The 14599-nt window shown below is 57.7% G+C and overlaps 1 protein-coding gene across 3 annotated transcripts; it reads right to left on the bottom strand.

The window, feature by feature from the left end:
* Positions 1-1244: 1244 nt before the first annotated feature.
* Positions 1245-13163, bottom strand: LOC125334831 (tyrosine-protein phosphatase non-receptor type substrate 1-like). Of its 3 annotated transcripts, XM_048322024.1 has the most exons (9): positions 13083-13163; positions 12605-12734; positions 5856-6212; positions 5334-5645; positions 4836-5183; positions 4482-4580; positions 4061-4085; positions 3635-3674; positions 1245-2950 (listed from the first exon to the last, which is right to left on the bottom strand). In XM_048322024.1, the coding sequence occupies exons 2-9, from the start codon at positions 12675-12677 to the stop codon at positions 2696-2698; spliced, it is 1509 nt and encodes a 502-aa protein (XP_048177981.1). In that variant the 5' UTR covers positions 12678-12734; positions 13083-13163; the 3' UTR covers positions 1245-2695. The 3 variants fall into 3 exon arrangements, with proteins under 3 accessions (XP_048177981.1, XP_048177982.1, XP_048177984.1); XM_048322025.1 differs by lacking the exon at positions 13083-13163 and having other exon boundaries at positions 4061-4082; positions 12605-12955; XM_048322027.1 differs by lacking the exon at positions 13083-13163 and having other exon boundaries at positions 5856-6206; positions 12605-12955.
* Positions 13164-14599: the final 1436 nt, after the last annotated feature.

Below are 14599 nucleotides of genomic sequence, written 5' to 3'. Positions count from 1 at the left end.
GCCATGCTGGGTGCTGAGCGTCCTCTGCAGGGCAGAGCAAGCACCCCAAACTGGGGTGCCCAAGCAGGCCAGGGGTGCTGGCTGTGAGACCTGCAGGCAGGACGTGGTGATATCCTTCCTGTGCCATGGGTGCCAAAAGGAATGTGGGACCCCATGCACCTCTGGAGCCATATCCTGGGGGTGACATGGCCATCGCAGCTGATGAAGTGCAGGGCAGGGACGCTCAGCCTGGTGCAGGGGCACGTAAGGTGCTGGCAAAGTACCTCCTGCAGCAGCAGCCAGGGGAGGCTCCCTTGGGAATCACAGCTGCTGCCCCAGCTGGGAAGGGGCAGTTGTGCTGAGGGCAGTGGACAAACCGTCCCTTTTCTGCTCATGTGTGACCCCACCAGCAGCCGCTCAGTGCTGAGGAAGCCCAGCCTGGGCAACAGCTTCCCTTTTGAGTGTCAATGTAGCCCCACACAACAGTTCCTGGCTCTGGTGAGACAGTTCATGTCCCAGACACAGCCCAGGCACCAGCTCCAGGTTGAAAAGGGGGGAGGTCACTGCAGAGCACTGGAACACTCAGCTCACCCACAGCACAGGCTGGAGCCAGCACAGAGCCTGCACTCCAGTTTGGGCACCTCAGCTCCAGTTCAGCTCCCTGCACCTAAAGATGCAGCCAGGCCAGCCCCTGGTCAGTCCTTGCCCGTGGGGTGCACTGCTCCCTTATCTCATGGTGCCCAAGGGAACCAGCACCATAGCCCTCACCCCAGCCTCGACCTCCTACTTTCCTCTTCCCTCCCTCCAGAGCACACTACAGGGATGTGCAGGATGAATCCCCCCTCTCCTCCTCCCTGCAGGACACACAGACCCCCAACCTCACCCTGCAGCCCCAGTATGGGTGACAAGGTGACCTCCCTGAGCACAGGGAGACGCTGATGTGCAGGAGCAGCACAGGACTTTTCACTTTTATTATAAAAATATCTTGCAAGCAAAAAAAAAAAAAAAAAAAACAAAAACCAACCCCAAAAAAGTCTGTACAAGCAGTCACATTGCTCCCAGAGCACTCCCAAGGACCCCAGGTGCCCCCAGCCCCCCACATTTCCACTGCTGCAGGAGCCAACACAGGGTGAGACTCCACACGGTGGCCCAGGAAGGGGACAGATGGAAGACATTTGTCCCCATGGGTGGGCTGGGGGGAGCCTGCCTGGCCCCCAAGACAGAGCTGGGAGGTGGGGGGACATATAAGCCTCTTATAAACTCTGTAGGGTTTGGGGGGTTCTTTACTGAGGCCTCGGTCTTAATTTTGCACATCTTAGTCTAGTGTTAAGTACACAGCAGTACACCCACGTACAACACAAAACATTGGGGGTTTCAGCTCTAAAAATTAACAGTTACATGTCAAACAGTCAAAACATGTTACACGGTACCTGCAGGGAGCTCCCGGGGGGAGCCAGGCTGGGGGGGCCCTCGCACGCTTTGTACAAGCCTGGGGCAGCGCTGGTGGGTCCCAGTGCAGGGCAAGGCTGCGCACAGGAACATGATGATGATGAGGAGGATGCTCGGTGCTGGGGAGCCAGACCTGGAGCTCCCCTGGACGGCGGGGTGGGGGCCTCGGCTCAGTGGTGTCTTACAGTGTAAGATGTAACCAAAAGTATGTATTCTATCACCATCTGTTAAAACCAGGTGGGGCAGGGTTCTTTATCTCTTCCATGACACATCCCTGATAACTCCCTCCGGTTCGATATCTTCTGTTAATGAGCCATCAAGCCTCACTGCACGACTCATAAAATTACATCATCCCATCGTGGGATGCTCCGCCCAGGGGGAGGAACCGAGCATTCCTAGCTGGATATAATCTGGGGCTTGGAACACCACAGGCAGCCCTGACCTACAGGATTCCCAGAGGACAAGAGCTACGTAGCCACCACTGGATCTTCAGAGGAAGACCAGACCCTTCCACAGGATCACTGCTTCAACAGAACCACATTTATCACATCAGGAGGACCGCAGCCACCACTAAATCAGACTGCTACCACCACCCCGACCAACAGGCTGTCAGGTTGTATCCTGACTCTGTCAGTGTTTCTGTACTACTGCATTTATTTTTGATTTTTCCTATTAAATTGTAGCTCTGATTTTGAGTCTCTCATCAAACTAGTACAAATGGCCTTTCAGCCTCTTGGCCTTGGGGCGAGACGGAGGTCCCGCAGAAGGGACACTTGGGAAGAGAGGCAGACACTTCGGTCCTTCCTTTAAAGCCAGAGTTTGGTGTCCAGGCGTGGTGGCAGAGCCCCAGAAGGCAGTGTGGGGGCCCTGCTGGTCCTGGGGAGCCGTGGGCCAGGCAGTGGCATCCCCATGAGAGCTGGTGTGGAGGCACTGTATACCTGTCCCCTCAGCCCAGCCGGAGCTTCCCAAGGAGCTGCTGCTCCGCTGGCTGAATCTGCATGCGGGCAAAGCCGGCACACTGAGGTTGAGCAACCCCTGATATGGGGGTCCTGAAGGGATGGAGCTGGCAGCCCCAAGACCAAACTGGCCCCAAAAATCATGTCTCTCTGGATGGGAGAAGACCCCCACAAGTATTGCGGGCTCCATTTCCATCCTAAAACACAGGTACCGCAGCGCATCTTCACATTGCTCCCAGTGCTTCCAAGAGAACAGTCACAGGAGGAGCAGAGCAGGTCCCTGCAGGACACGGGGTCCCAGCAGCCACTGCTCACTTCCTGGTGATCTGGACACTGGCATACTCAGAGCCGGCCTCCTCGGGGCGCGGGGCCGACCGCTTGGGTGCCTTGCTGAGGTGCACCATGTCCAGGTCGGCATAGGTGAGGTTGTCGTCGCCGTTGGGTGCCTGGTTGGTCTGGATGCAGGCATACTCCGACTGCTGGCTCATCTCCACCATCCGGCGGATGGTCTTCCTCTCCTTGTCGAAGTTCAGGTCCGCGTAGGTCAGGTTGTTGGGGTCAGATTCCTGTGTGAGGCACAAAGAGTTCCTCCTCTGGGAAGATCCCCCTGTACCCACAGCCCTGCTCTGGAGTCAATCCCACTGCAGCTCAGCCCAGGATGCCTCAGTCCCTGCCTGTATGGGGGAACCATGCCAGCAGCCACCACCCTGCAGCCATGCTCTACCCCATACTACAGCTTCAAATCACAAGCCACCCTGTCACCCTGTTCTGGCTTCAGAGCCACTGACACAATGCCAGAGCCATCACTGAAGACACTCCATCCCAGCAGGGCCAGTGTGCCCAGTGATGCCCACGTGGGAGCTGGCAGAGCCTGGGTGGGACGGACAGATTGCTGCTGATCACGACTTTGCTCGTAGCTGCATCACCAAATGCAAAATAACTCCACAAATAGCCTTGCTGGCTATCGCACAGCTGGTTCTCCCGGCAGCACCAACCCAGACTTTACTGGGAGGAGGAGGAGGAGGAGGAAGGAGGGTGAAGGCATAAAAGATGCTGCGAAGTAGCTACCCTCTTCCTGGGGCAGCTTCTCTTCCACCTCCAGCCACAGAGTGGAGACACTGAGATGTTCACTGGAGAACCACCACCCTCCACTGGAGACACTGAGATGTTTCACTGGAGAACCACCACCCTCCACTCTCATCTCCAGTGGCTCCCAGCCACTCTCCCTCCCCAGTCCCAGGATGACCCACCTGGGTCATGGCCTCGCTGCTCTTCTCTGGCTCATGTAACCTGGAAGGAGGGACAAAAACAGTCAGACAGATGGAGCATCCTGTTGCCTCTTCCCTAGTTATGGAGCAGCTGGGGAGGTCAGATGCAAGCCAAGGTCCTTGCAGCTGCACCCAGCAAGACAGGTCCTGAGCATTGGCTCATGTGCTGGTCCAGCTGCCTGTCTGCTAGCCAGAGACCAGCTCCCACCAGCCTGCTCAGCCCCACCACAAGCCAAAAATCCCCCTAGGCACAGAGCCCCCAGATGGGCAGAGCCTGTGCCTCTGCCGTCCCTTTCACAAGTTTTGGGGATACAGCTCTATCCCAGTCCTGAGGGACTCTGTGGGATGGAGGTGTCCAGCTCAGAGTTCCCACAGGTTACCCAGTGAGTAGAAGAGATCTGCACTCACCTGGCAGACGGCGAGCTTTTACCTGCTGGAAGAGAAGTAGTTTAGGAAAGAAATAATTCAGAAAATAAGACAAACGCCCCATTTCCCTGGGCACAGAGAACACACGCAGAGACTGCTTCAAGGACATGGACACATCTTTTCCCAGAGGCAAGTGCCTGCAATTCCCTGGAGTTTCAATCAATTTCTTTCAGGACTGTTCCTAGGGGAGCACAGGAGGTGCAGGACAGGGGTCAGACCAGGCAGAGCTTTTCCTGCAGCCTGCAAACAACCTGGGCAGGTCTATCCATCACCCCATGGGACAGGACCTGCAGCTGCACTGCCAGAAGTTATTGTCCAATGGGGCAATGTGAAACCCATGGGAAAGAGAAGAAAAATGGGGCTAGGAGCAGGTGCCTCCCTGCCACACACTCGGCTCCCTTACCCTTGATCTGCTTCGTCCGGATGAGGTACAGAATAGCCACCACCAGCAGGACCAGCACGATGCAGACCACGCCCACCACGATGTAGATGAGCATATCGTCTGAAACATCAATGAAAAGGTCACCATGGCCCAGGAACGTGGTACCTCCCAGTCCCTGCAGCCTCACAGATGGGATTGGCACAGTGATGCATGAAGCACCAAGGAGGACAGCTTGGTGCCTGCCACCATCATATCCCCCAGCCCCCTGATATGGGGATTTGGTCCTTCAACCACATTTTGATGGGGCTTTGAGCTTCCTCAGAGGGTGACATCACACAGCTGCCCTGGCACCCCATCCCAGCAGCTCTGACGCACCCGTATCCATCTGGGACCCCTTGCTCAGTCCCCCCTGGGCCGGGTTGGAGATCCACAGGACAGCTGAGTAGTTGACAGGGGCCTGGGCATCGTGCACCACCACGCAGGTGATCGTGGACCCGTTTTTCTCCTCTGTCGCTTGCACCTCCACCTGGCGTCTCAGCTTGAACAAGCCCCGGGGCAGCTCCGATGGCCGGGAGATGTTCTCCTCCTTTATCTCAATCCCATTCTCTAGCCAGAAAACAGACATGTTTTCTGGGTAAAACTCCTTTATGTGGCAGGTGAAGGTCACGGTCTTGTTCACCTCGACGGGGCTCGGCTCAGCACGCACTTCGACACTGGGGGGAACTGGGAAGAGAGGCAGAGCTTGGTGTTTGGCATCTCCAGCTCTGCTGCCCACAGGGAGCCCTGTCCCTGCCCCAGGATCCCCTGTCCTCCTCCCAGGGCCCCCAGCCCCACAGGAGAGGGACACCCCAGTGCGAGTCCCCCAGCCCTCACCTCGCAGGGTCCTGCTGAGCTGGTACGTCCCACGCAGCGGGGCCGGCAGCGTGGAGTGCTGCACCTCACAGATGAGCTGCGAGCGGACGTCATCCTCCTGCAGGGTCACCATCACTGTGCTGGACACTCTGTAGGATTTCACCGGCTCTTCGGTGACCTGAGGTGGCTGAGCCGTCATGGGGTCCTTGTTCTTGAACCATTTCACCCCAATTTCTTTGGGAAGGAACCCTCCAGTCGTGCAGGTGAAAGGCACCGACTGCCTCGGCATCGCTCTCTGCTCAGGCCCGGACACGAGCGGGGGGCTGGGTTTGGCTGTGGGGAGAAGCACGGGGCCATCAGACCAGGCTCTGCCCCCTGCCCAGCCCTGGCCCTGCCAGGAGCAGGGTCTCCTACAAGGGCACAGTGATGGCCCACGGGATCCTCTCCTGGAGCCGCTCCCAAGCCCTTCCACATCCCTGCCCAGCCTGAGCAGACCCCGCTGGGCTGGTTCCCAGCAGCAGCTGCTCCGGGAGCCCCACTCACCTTGCACAGACACCTCTGTGCCATTTCCATGCTGAAGCACCCCCTCCACACCAGTGACTGTCGTGGCAAACTTCACGCAGTAGTAGGTGCCCATGTCCTCAGGCTCAACGTTCCTGATGTGGATGCTGAAGTCTGTGTTGGACCCAACCACTGCTCTCGTCACACGGGGTAAGGAGTCCCCTGTCTGGCCATAGATGGTCTTGTTCCCACTGCCCAAGCCCTTCAGCCACCTCACAGGACCCAGTTCAGCCACTCTGGATATGGTGCAGTTCAGGGTGAGCGTCTCTCCCGCTGTCACCAGCACCTTGTCCTGGGGCTGCTGCAGCTTGAAGTTCTGATCCAGCTCGGCACCCACACCTGGAGAAAAAAAAGAGACCAAGTCTCGCCTGGCACCACACATCCAAACTCCCTATTCTTCTCCCAGCTGGGACAGGCTGAGCACCTCACTTGGTTAGAAGACACCACAGGTGACACAGCTGTGCCCACGGGCACAGTGCTCTGCCCACAGGGCTCAGCAGTGGAGCTGGATGGAGCTTTGCTTGGTGACTGTCCTGGGCTCTGTATGGCTAGATCATGGAGCACATCCCAGCTGCCCATGCCTCTGACACACTGGGCTGTCTCCCACAGCCACCTGGCTTTATCAGCCAGGAGAAAGAACAGCACAAAACGATGTGCTCCAAAGAGCTGGCTCCCATTACCAACATGATATTGCATTTTCTGTCCTGAATTCTGTCCCATTTCCATACGGAATCCCAGCCCCGGTGATCCCAGCACAACACAGCCAATCCCCCCACCAAAGCCAGCCAAGCAGGCACTGTTCCTGCTCAGCAGCAACCACAGGGAGCCATCCCCTTTGGAACATCTCCACACCACTGGTCCCTAATCGAGTCACCTGTGCCTCACCTCCCTGCTCAGTGATGTCCCAGATAACCCCCCCTACACATCCACGGGTTACCCAGGGGTTAATTTTGTGAGTGCTTCCCATGCCAACATAGGTATTGCAACCAAATTCATGAAAGATTTCAATACTGGTCACTGCTTAAAGGAACTTTTTTTTAAGCCACATGGGGAGAGAAGTGGGGGAACCACTTAGATCCACCTGCTGGTAACAGGCGGCTGTGGCACCCAGAACCAGTGTCATGGTCACACAGATCATTGTGTTTGAGCAGGTAATGCTGAGCAGCATGGGGAGCACATGGACCAGCACCCACATCTCTCACACCAGAATCATGGAATCACAGAATCTTTTAGGCTGGAAAAGCCCTAAGATCACCAAGTCCAACCATTAAGCCAGCACTGCCAAGCCCCCAGCCAAACTAAGACTCCAAGTGCCACATGCACACATCTTTTAAATCCCTCCAGGGATGGTGACCCCACCACCGCCCTGGTCAGCTCTCTTACCCTTTCAGTGAAGAACTTTTCCCCAATATCCAACCTAAACCTCCCCTGGTACAACCTGGAGCCATTTTCTCCTGTCCTGTTGCTTGTTACTTGGGAGAGGAGAATGACCTCCACCTGGCTACAGCCTCCTTTCAGGGAAACCCAGGACAGCAACTCCTACTGAGGCTTCCCTTGGGACACAGCAGGATAACTTCTGGCTGGATGGTCCCAGGAGAGCCTGCTGTAGGACAAGCTGCTCTGACCCCTCTGGCCACAGCTGGCTCTCACAGAAACTGATTTTTGGCAGCTGCTAATCCCTCCTGACTCACAGTGGTATGTGCTGTACCCATAGATGTTCTCTGTTCTACTGTGTGTGGAATTACTCAATCTCTATGGCCAGAATTACCAGGATCAGTTTCTCCAGACTGCCCCAGTTAAAGGCTTTTTGCCCAGGGCATCATTCCACAGCATCCTCAGCCAAAACCTTCAGGCCTTGGTGTTTCCCTTTGAAGGCATGTCAAGATTAACACGGCAGCAGCATTCGACACCAGAACAAGTTTTTCCCACAAAACAAGCACAGAGGGACAGAATTGGTTTGTGTCACGTCCAGATGAGTCATTCACTCTAAGCCTTGGTCCTGCACCTGAGCTGTGGTGCTCTGGGCACCTGAGAGACAACCCTATGCTTCTCAGGTGACACCCAAACTGCAGGGAGCAGCCCTGGAGCAGAGGTCCCGTGCACTCCATGTGCTGAACACGGTGCTGACGCAGGGCAAACACCACTGGGATCTGCTTCTGTGGCATCTCCTGAACTTCTCCATCTCCTGCTGCTGACAGTCTTTTGCAAGAAATGGTTGAGAAGCACAGAGGAAGTTCACAAGCACAGAAGCATCATCACATCATCCGTCTCTCGCCAAACCACTGCACGGGGATGTGACACAGGCAGGCACTGGGGTGACACAGGCAGAGAGACTGGGGTGACACAGGCAGAGAGACTGGGGTGACACAGGCAGCAACCACACAAACCCCCAGCCCTTCCACATACCTGGGGGGCCACAATGCCAAGTACTGGCTCCACCAAATTGGGCAACAAAGCTCATTAGTGGGCGGCACTCAGTACAGCAAAGGACACGTCCCATGCGTGGCCACAGAGCAGGAGCCGAGGGCCAGGCCCGCTCCCCAGCGCATGCTCTGTGCCCTGTGAAGAGTGTGTTACTCACTGCTCCCCTCTGCAACCCTCTGCAAAAGCAACTTCTATGGAGTGGTTACCCCCATGTCCCCTTGAGGGTGCCCTGCACTGGGTAGAACTGCCTGCACTGCCCTGCACAGCCCAACCCGAGCGAGCCGAGCACCTCCTCTTCATCCTCCCTCTCTCCATCTGCCCATCTCCCCACGAGGCACGTGGTGTGCTGAGGGGGAGAGCTGGGGAAGTACCTGCTTTGGGGCCCCAGAGCTAACCCCAACACCAAAGAGTGTCAGGGGTCAACCCCAAAGCTCATTTCTTCGTTGCAGTGATGGGTCCCAGAGAAACGTCCACAGAAGCACTGGGACACTGAGCTGAGCGTGGCTCGGTGCCCTGCCTGTGGCTGCCACGCCTGGTGTGCGGCAAGGGCTCCCCGCTGCCTCAGCACAAGGGTCCTGCCTTCCTGGGACCACAGGGATTTATCCCTGCAAGCAGCAGGGATCTCTCCCAGGGGCCAGATTTGCAGCCAAACGTGGATGGTCTGTAAGCATTCCACATCACCGAGCCTGCATTCCCTCCTCACCAGGGCAGCAGTGTGCAAGCACCCTGCCTGCCTCCCGTGCCCAGGGATTAGCAGGCACGGAGCATGCTGTTGTCCAGGCATAGGATGCAAGGTGCTTTCCTGACTTCTACTGCTCCCAGACTAAAGAGGAGAAAAAGGGCTTCACACTGCCGGCAGCACTGCCTGGCCAGGGGCTTCACTAGCAGCCCTTGGTCACGGCAGAAAACACCATGAGGCTCCAGGCAGCCCCTCGGATAGGATTAAAATGGGGCTTTGAGGTATTTTTACATGTTTTCTGTTCTGCTGCTTCAGAGACCCTCACCCAGCTCTGCTCAGATCACCCTGTTCATCAGAAATCCTGTCGATTTCTGATCTATGACACACAAGCTCCAGGCATGATCCACCACAGGAACACCCCAACAACGATTAGCTCGCACCTCCTGGCCAAGAAGCAGGAGTCCTGGTCAGACCTGGCTTCTCCACCTCCTGCCTGCATCCAACACCCCACACAAGGACCAACCTGACCCCTCACTGCTCAGAAAGACCCCAATCCCCCACAGCAGCTCACAGCAAGCCCCCCCCCCCACCCTGATGGGAAAAACACAAAGGGGAAGTTGGCAGAAAACCCCAGAACACACAAGTTAGAAAATGCAAAGTTTCCACCAAAGCTCTTTTCCTCTTTCTCCTGAACACAGCTTCTCCTCACATGCAGCCGACCTCCCCCTCTCCTTCCCCTTTTGAGGTGCTCACCCAGTGGGATTGGGAGCTCAGCCAAGCTCCCTCCCAGCAGCTCACAACATGCTTGTGCATCAGAAGTGGGATGCTGGAGGTCTTCATGCCACAAACACATGGGACACCACAATTTCTCTCTGTTTCCCTGCTTCTCTCCTGCTGCCTGATGACACTTTTTTCTTAGACTTGGATTTCAAACCACCGGGAATTGGAACACGATCCTCTTGCCCCCAAGATCACGGGGAATTTAGGTGCTCTGACCCTGTAATCTGTTCTATCCTACACTCCAGAATTAGCCAAGGGTTTTAAAGCCCTGAAAAGCATCACCTGACAGTTCCCACGTAGGTGGGAGCACCCTCGCAGTGCAGACCCGGAGCACTTCCAGCCCGGAGCAGAGGCAGGAGCACGATCTGGCAGAGCCTGCCTCCTTCCCGTTATTCAGTTTAATTTGGGAGCAAAATAATCCCAGCTCTTGCTGCAGTGCAAGTTTTCCATGTTGGTGACACATTTTTTTCTATATTCCACCTTTTGAAGTATTTGATATTGAACAGATTGCAAGAGGCCGGGGTTTAATTCAGGAGAGGCTGCTTGGATGCTTCCTGGTAAAAATAGATTTTTTTTCCTCTGAAAGAGCTCTGGGATGGCTGTGTGTTCCAGAAACAACGTGCAGCTGGTCACCGGCATCCGAAGCCCCACGGTCACTCACTGAAGAAACAGGCCAATGGGCAAGGGAACCCCAAAATAATCCTGCTGGAATTTCACCTGCAGCAGGGCTGCCAGGGGCGGAAACTAACAGGTGCTGCCTATAAAAGGCCTGGAATCTGCTGTTTAGGGAAGGCAAGGAGAGCCCCGGGGATAGCTGTCGAGCCCTGAGCAGACCCCAAGGCGCTCAGGGAGGGCTGTAGTAAAGTCTGTGTTTTACATCTGCGACATCAGAGGAAGCCTCGGCTCACACGCAGCCACCATTTCCAAGCTCCCCTCCTCCAGCATCAGCAGAAATTCATCCCAAGAGCCAAAGCCCCAGAAGCAAACCGAATTCCCCTTTAGAAGAGGCTCTGGGAAGCACAGCTGAAACCCTCTGTGGAGACACACAGGCATGGAAGGGCTCTGCAGGGCACAGTTTCTCAATGGGGCTTTGCCGTTTGGTTTCCCACATGTCGCTGCCTTTGCCCCACAGGAAGGTCTCCTCCAGGACCTTTCCTTTTCCCCTTCACTTCTGCAGGAGCTGTCTGAACAGCCAGCAGTAGGAGCCTGGGCCAACTCTGCTGGAGTTCAGCTTAGTTTGAGCCATGGCCCAGGAGGGATTCACCGTATGGAAAAAAAAGACGTGCACGTTTGCACCTAAAATCAGGGATGCAAACCACTTCACAAGCCAGGGCTTTTCACCCTGGGGTGGGTTTTTCTCCCATGGTCGGCTCAAAGAAATGGGGTTCTTACTCCAAGACCACATTTAATTAAGTTCAGGAGCTTTGCTGGAGCCATTCTTTCACGCAGGAAATCGCAGTGGCTCACTGGGAAGCTGCGCTCACCGCCAAAGCCTTCTTGGCTCTCAGCAGCCGGAGTTTTCAGTTTGGGGCCAACACTTCTCAGTTGTGATCAGGCGACTCAAAGCGAGGAGTGCTGTGCTGAAAGCATTTGCTTTCTGCCCAAGTTTGCATCCAACTCCTTGCCCAAGTAAAGCTTTGATGGTAAATATTTCAATGGGCTTGGGAGAATGTGGGTTTCCCCCATGGAACCTGGGCTGGGCCGTTTGTAATGAGATCTGGCTGGAAGCGGTGGGATTGGAATAGAGCAAGAAGCTCAGCAGCGAGATGCTCCTGTAGATGCATCACCACCGCTGCAGGTTTGCCTCAAAAACCCCATCCCTCCCTTGGCAGGGAGGAGAGCGATTCCTTCGAAATCACCCAAACGAAACACCCTAGAAAGGAAACATCCTTGAAAGCAGCAGTCACCACAGGGCTTCGTTCCTGGTGGGATGAGAGACTTCCCGCTGCTGGTAAAGGAACAGAAACAGCCAAGAGCGGCACACTTTGACTGTCCTTTGCTGTGTCCCCCAGCTTTTCTAAGGGACTGGTGGAGCCACAAGCTGCGGGGAGGCCTGGGGCACCCTGAGCCTGAGGTGACACAAGGCTCCGTGGCACAGGGCGCCCGGAGGTGTTGCAATCCCACCGCTTCAGTGCCCAACAGTAGAGCAGAGAAAGAGTCCACAGTGGGGTAGGCAAGAAAAACAAGTTCCTGGCAGAGCCTCACCAGAGCCTCCCCATGCCTTCTCCACTACCATCTCCAAGTGGGAATTCGGGCTGCTCGCTGAGATTTGCCTCACCCATAGCTGGCAGGGGGTGCTGGTGAATGGGTGGGAACAACATGCCTCTTCATGCCCCTGCCGAATTCCCTGCCTCGCTGGGAAGGGGAATGTCTGCCTGCCTTGAAGTTTGGTTTGAGAAGAACCGCCGGGCGAGGGCTCCGTGGGAGCCCCTCGGCCATCGCCGCTCTCTAGGTCACCGCAGGAAAGGTCAAAGCAACCGTGCGCGGAGAGGCGGCGTCATGTCGGTACCGGAGGTGTGCGGGAGCGGGGAGAGGAGAGGCCGGGGGGAAAACGGAGGACAGGGCAGGGAGGGAAATGGGGCGAACAGGGCAGAGGAGAGAAGCAGGGCGGGAAAAGGGGGGAAAACAGGGCAGAGCAGGGAGAGGAGCGGGGAGGGAGGAAAAGGTGGAAAAACAGGGCAGAAGAGACAGGAACAGGATGGAAAAAAGGGGGAAAACAGGGCAAAGCACAGGAGAGGAGCAGCGTGAGAAAGGGGAGAACAGGGCAGAGCAGGGCAGCAAGGTGGGAGGGAAAGGGGGGAATAGGGCAAGGAGAAGAGCAGAGAAGCAGGCAGGAGTCATGGCTTACCGGGCAGGGCGAGCAGCAGCAGGCAGGGCAGTGCCCAGGCGGTGCGGCCGGGATCCCGGGGATGCGGCTCCATCGGTGCGGGGAGCGGAGCCCGCGGCTTCACAGCGCGGCCCCGCGCCCGGCTCGGCGGCTGGGTTTGATAAATAAGACAAATTAAAAAAAAAAAAAAAAAGGCAGAAAGAAAAAAAAGGGCAAAAAAAAAAAAAGCGCAGAACTGCAGCTGGCGAAAGAAATCGCTCTTCTCAGCCCCAAAATGAGGAAGGAGGCCGGGCTCCCCCCTTTCCCCCCCCGCGGCGGGCGGGCAGCGCACACGCACGCACCGACACGGACCCGCGGCCCCGCCGCCGCCCGCGGGCACCGGGCCGGGCTCTGGGCCGCTGACGGGGCCGCCACGGCGGGGCCCCGGGCGGGCGCGTGCCCCGGTGCCGCGCGGAGCCGCCTCCCCCCCGCCGCCGCGCCGCCTCCGTTGCCGTGGTACCGGGGAGGGACGGAGTTGGCCCCAGCTTCGAGACCCCGTCCGGCTCGCAGCAGCCCCGGGTTAGCGCCGCTTCCCCCCGTGGCGGGGGCGAAGCCAGCCCCGCCCGCCCCGGGGCAGAGTCCTCCGGTCAACCCGGTGTGCGGCTGCCTTAAGGTGGGCTGGGGGGGGGACCCCCGGCACCGGCCGCCGGGAGCCCCGGGGTGCCCGGTCCCTCTCGGTCGGGGCAGAGGGGGGGCGGCTCCGTGGCCCCAGCGCTGCGGGGGTGGGGGTGTCCTTACTCGCCACAGGCTGCCAGTGTAGCCACCGCTTCGGCACGGCCACAGTACACAGCCCAGCATCCCTGGGGTGCAGGAGCACACAGCTTTGGGGGTCCTGAACACCCAGGGGCCACCTGGGGCTGAGCCAGGACAGCCCGTGGCAGAGGCACAAGCAGCACCCAGCCTTGGGGGTCCCAAATGCCCAGGGACCTCCCAAGGGACCACGCAGAGCTGAGCTGTGGCAGCCCGTGGCAGAGGCACGGGTGGTGTTTTGCCAGTGCCACAGGGACAGGTCAGCTTGGCCCACGACGGTCAGGGCCAGGAGGGAACACTGGTGCAGGACAGGCAGAGGGTGGATGGGGAGGGAGAGGAAATTTCTGCACAGCACGCTGGGAGAACGGGGACATCCCCGTGATGTCCCCTCAGCAGGATCCTGCAGCAGGGAGAAGCAAGAGCCTGAGGACAAGGCAGCTGTAATGGTAGACAGGGCTGAGGAGGAGGAGGAGGGTGTCAAGGTGTCAGCATCCATGGGATTCATATCCCTGCACTGCCCTGCTTCTCCCTGACACAAAGTCCTTCCCAGGGGAGTCACAAGAACACATTCTCCCCTGCCTGCACCTGTCACAGCTTCTCCCACCGCCCAGGGGCACTTCAGCCAGGCCAAGCCAGGTACCTGGGATGCCAGGTGCAATGCTGGCAGCTCCCAGCACCACCCCCTCTGCCCACCCAGGGATGGGGTGGACACTGCAGAGCAGGAGATCCCAGCCCGCCCAGCATCACCTGCAGCATCCCCAGCAGCACAGATCACACCGACCGCTCTCCCACACTGGGCCGGGTCCCCAAGGACAGCACCGGGTGCCATACTGGAGGACCCGCTGCCAGCTCCCCCCTCCTCCCCTCCCTCCCAAGGCAGCCGCCGGGGCTGTCGGTTTTATTTAGAGCCTCGCACAAACACAGCCAAGATATCTGAAGTGACTTGGCACCATCAATCTGCGCACGGCGTCCGCCCGCACATCCCCGGCCCCGCCAGCCTCCCCCTCAGCCCCAGCTACGCCCATGGGGCACATCCAGCCTTAATTTAGCGCTGCTGGGAGCTGAGAACAACTCCTCAGGCTTCAGCACTCACCTCTGTCTGGGATCCCCTGGCAACTGGAGGCTGCATTCAAGGGCTGTGGCCACTACTGCTCCCACTGGAAAAATATTTGTGGCCAGTACTGGTCCTGGGAAGCCCAGCACAGCCATCCTTTCTCTTCACAGAGC

This window comes from Corvus hawaiiensis, chromosome 17, assembly GCF_020740725.1.
Source record: "Corvus hawaiiensis isolate bCorHaw1 chromosome 17, bCorHaw1.pri.cur, whole genome shotgun sequence".
Taxonomy (NCBI): Eukaryota; Metazoa; Chordata; class Aves; order Passeriformes; family Corvidae; genus Corvus; species Corvus hawaiiensis.
Note: the sequence above shows the minus strand (reverse complement) of the source record. Positions and strands in the feature narration are given on the sequence as shown.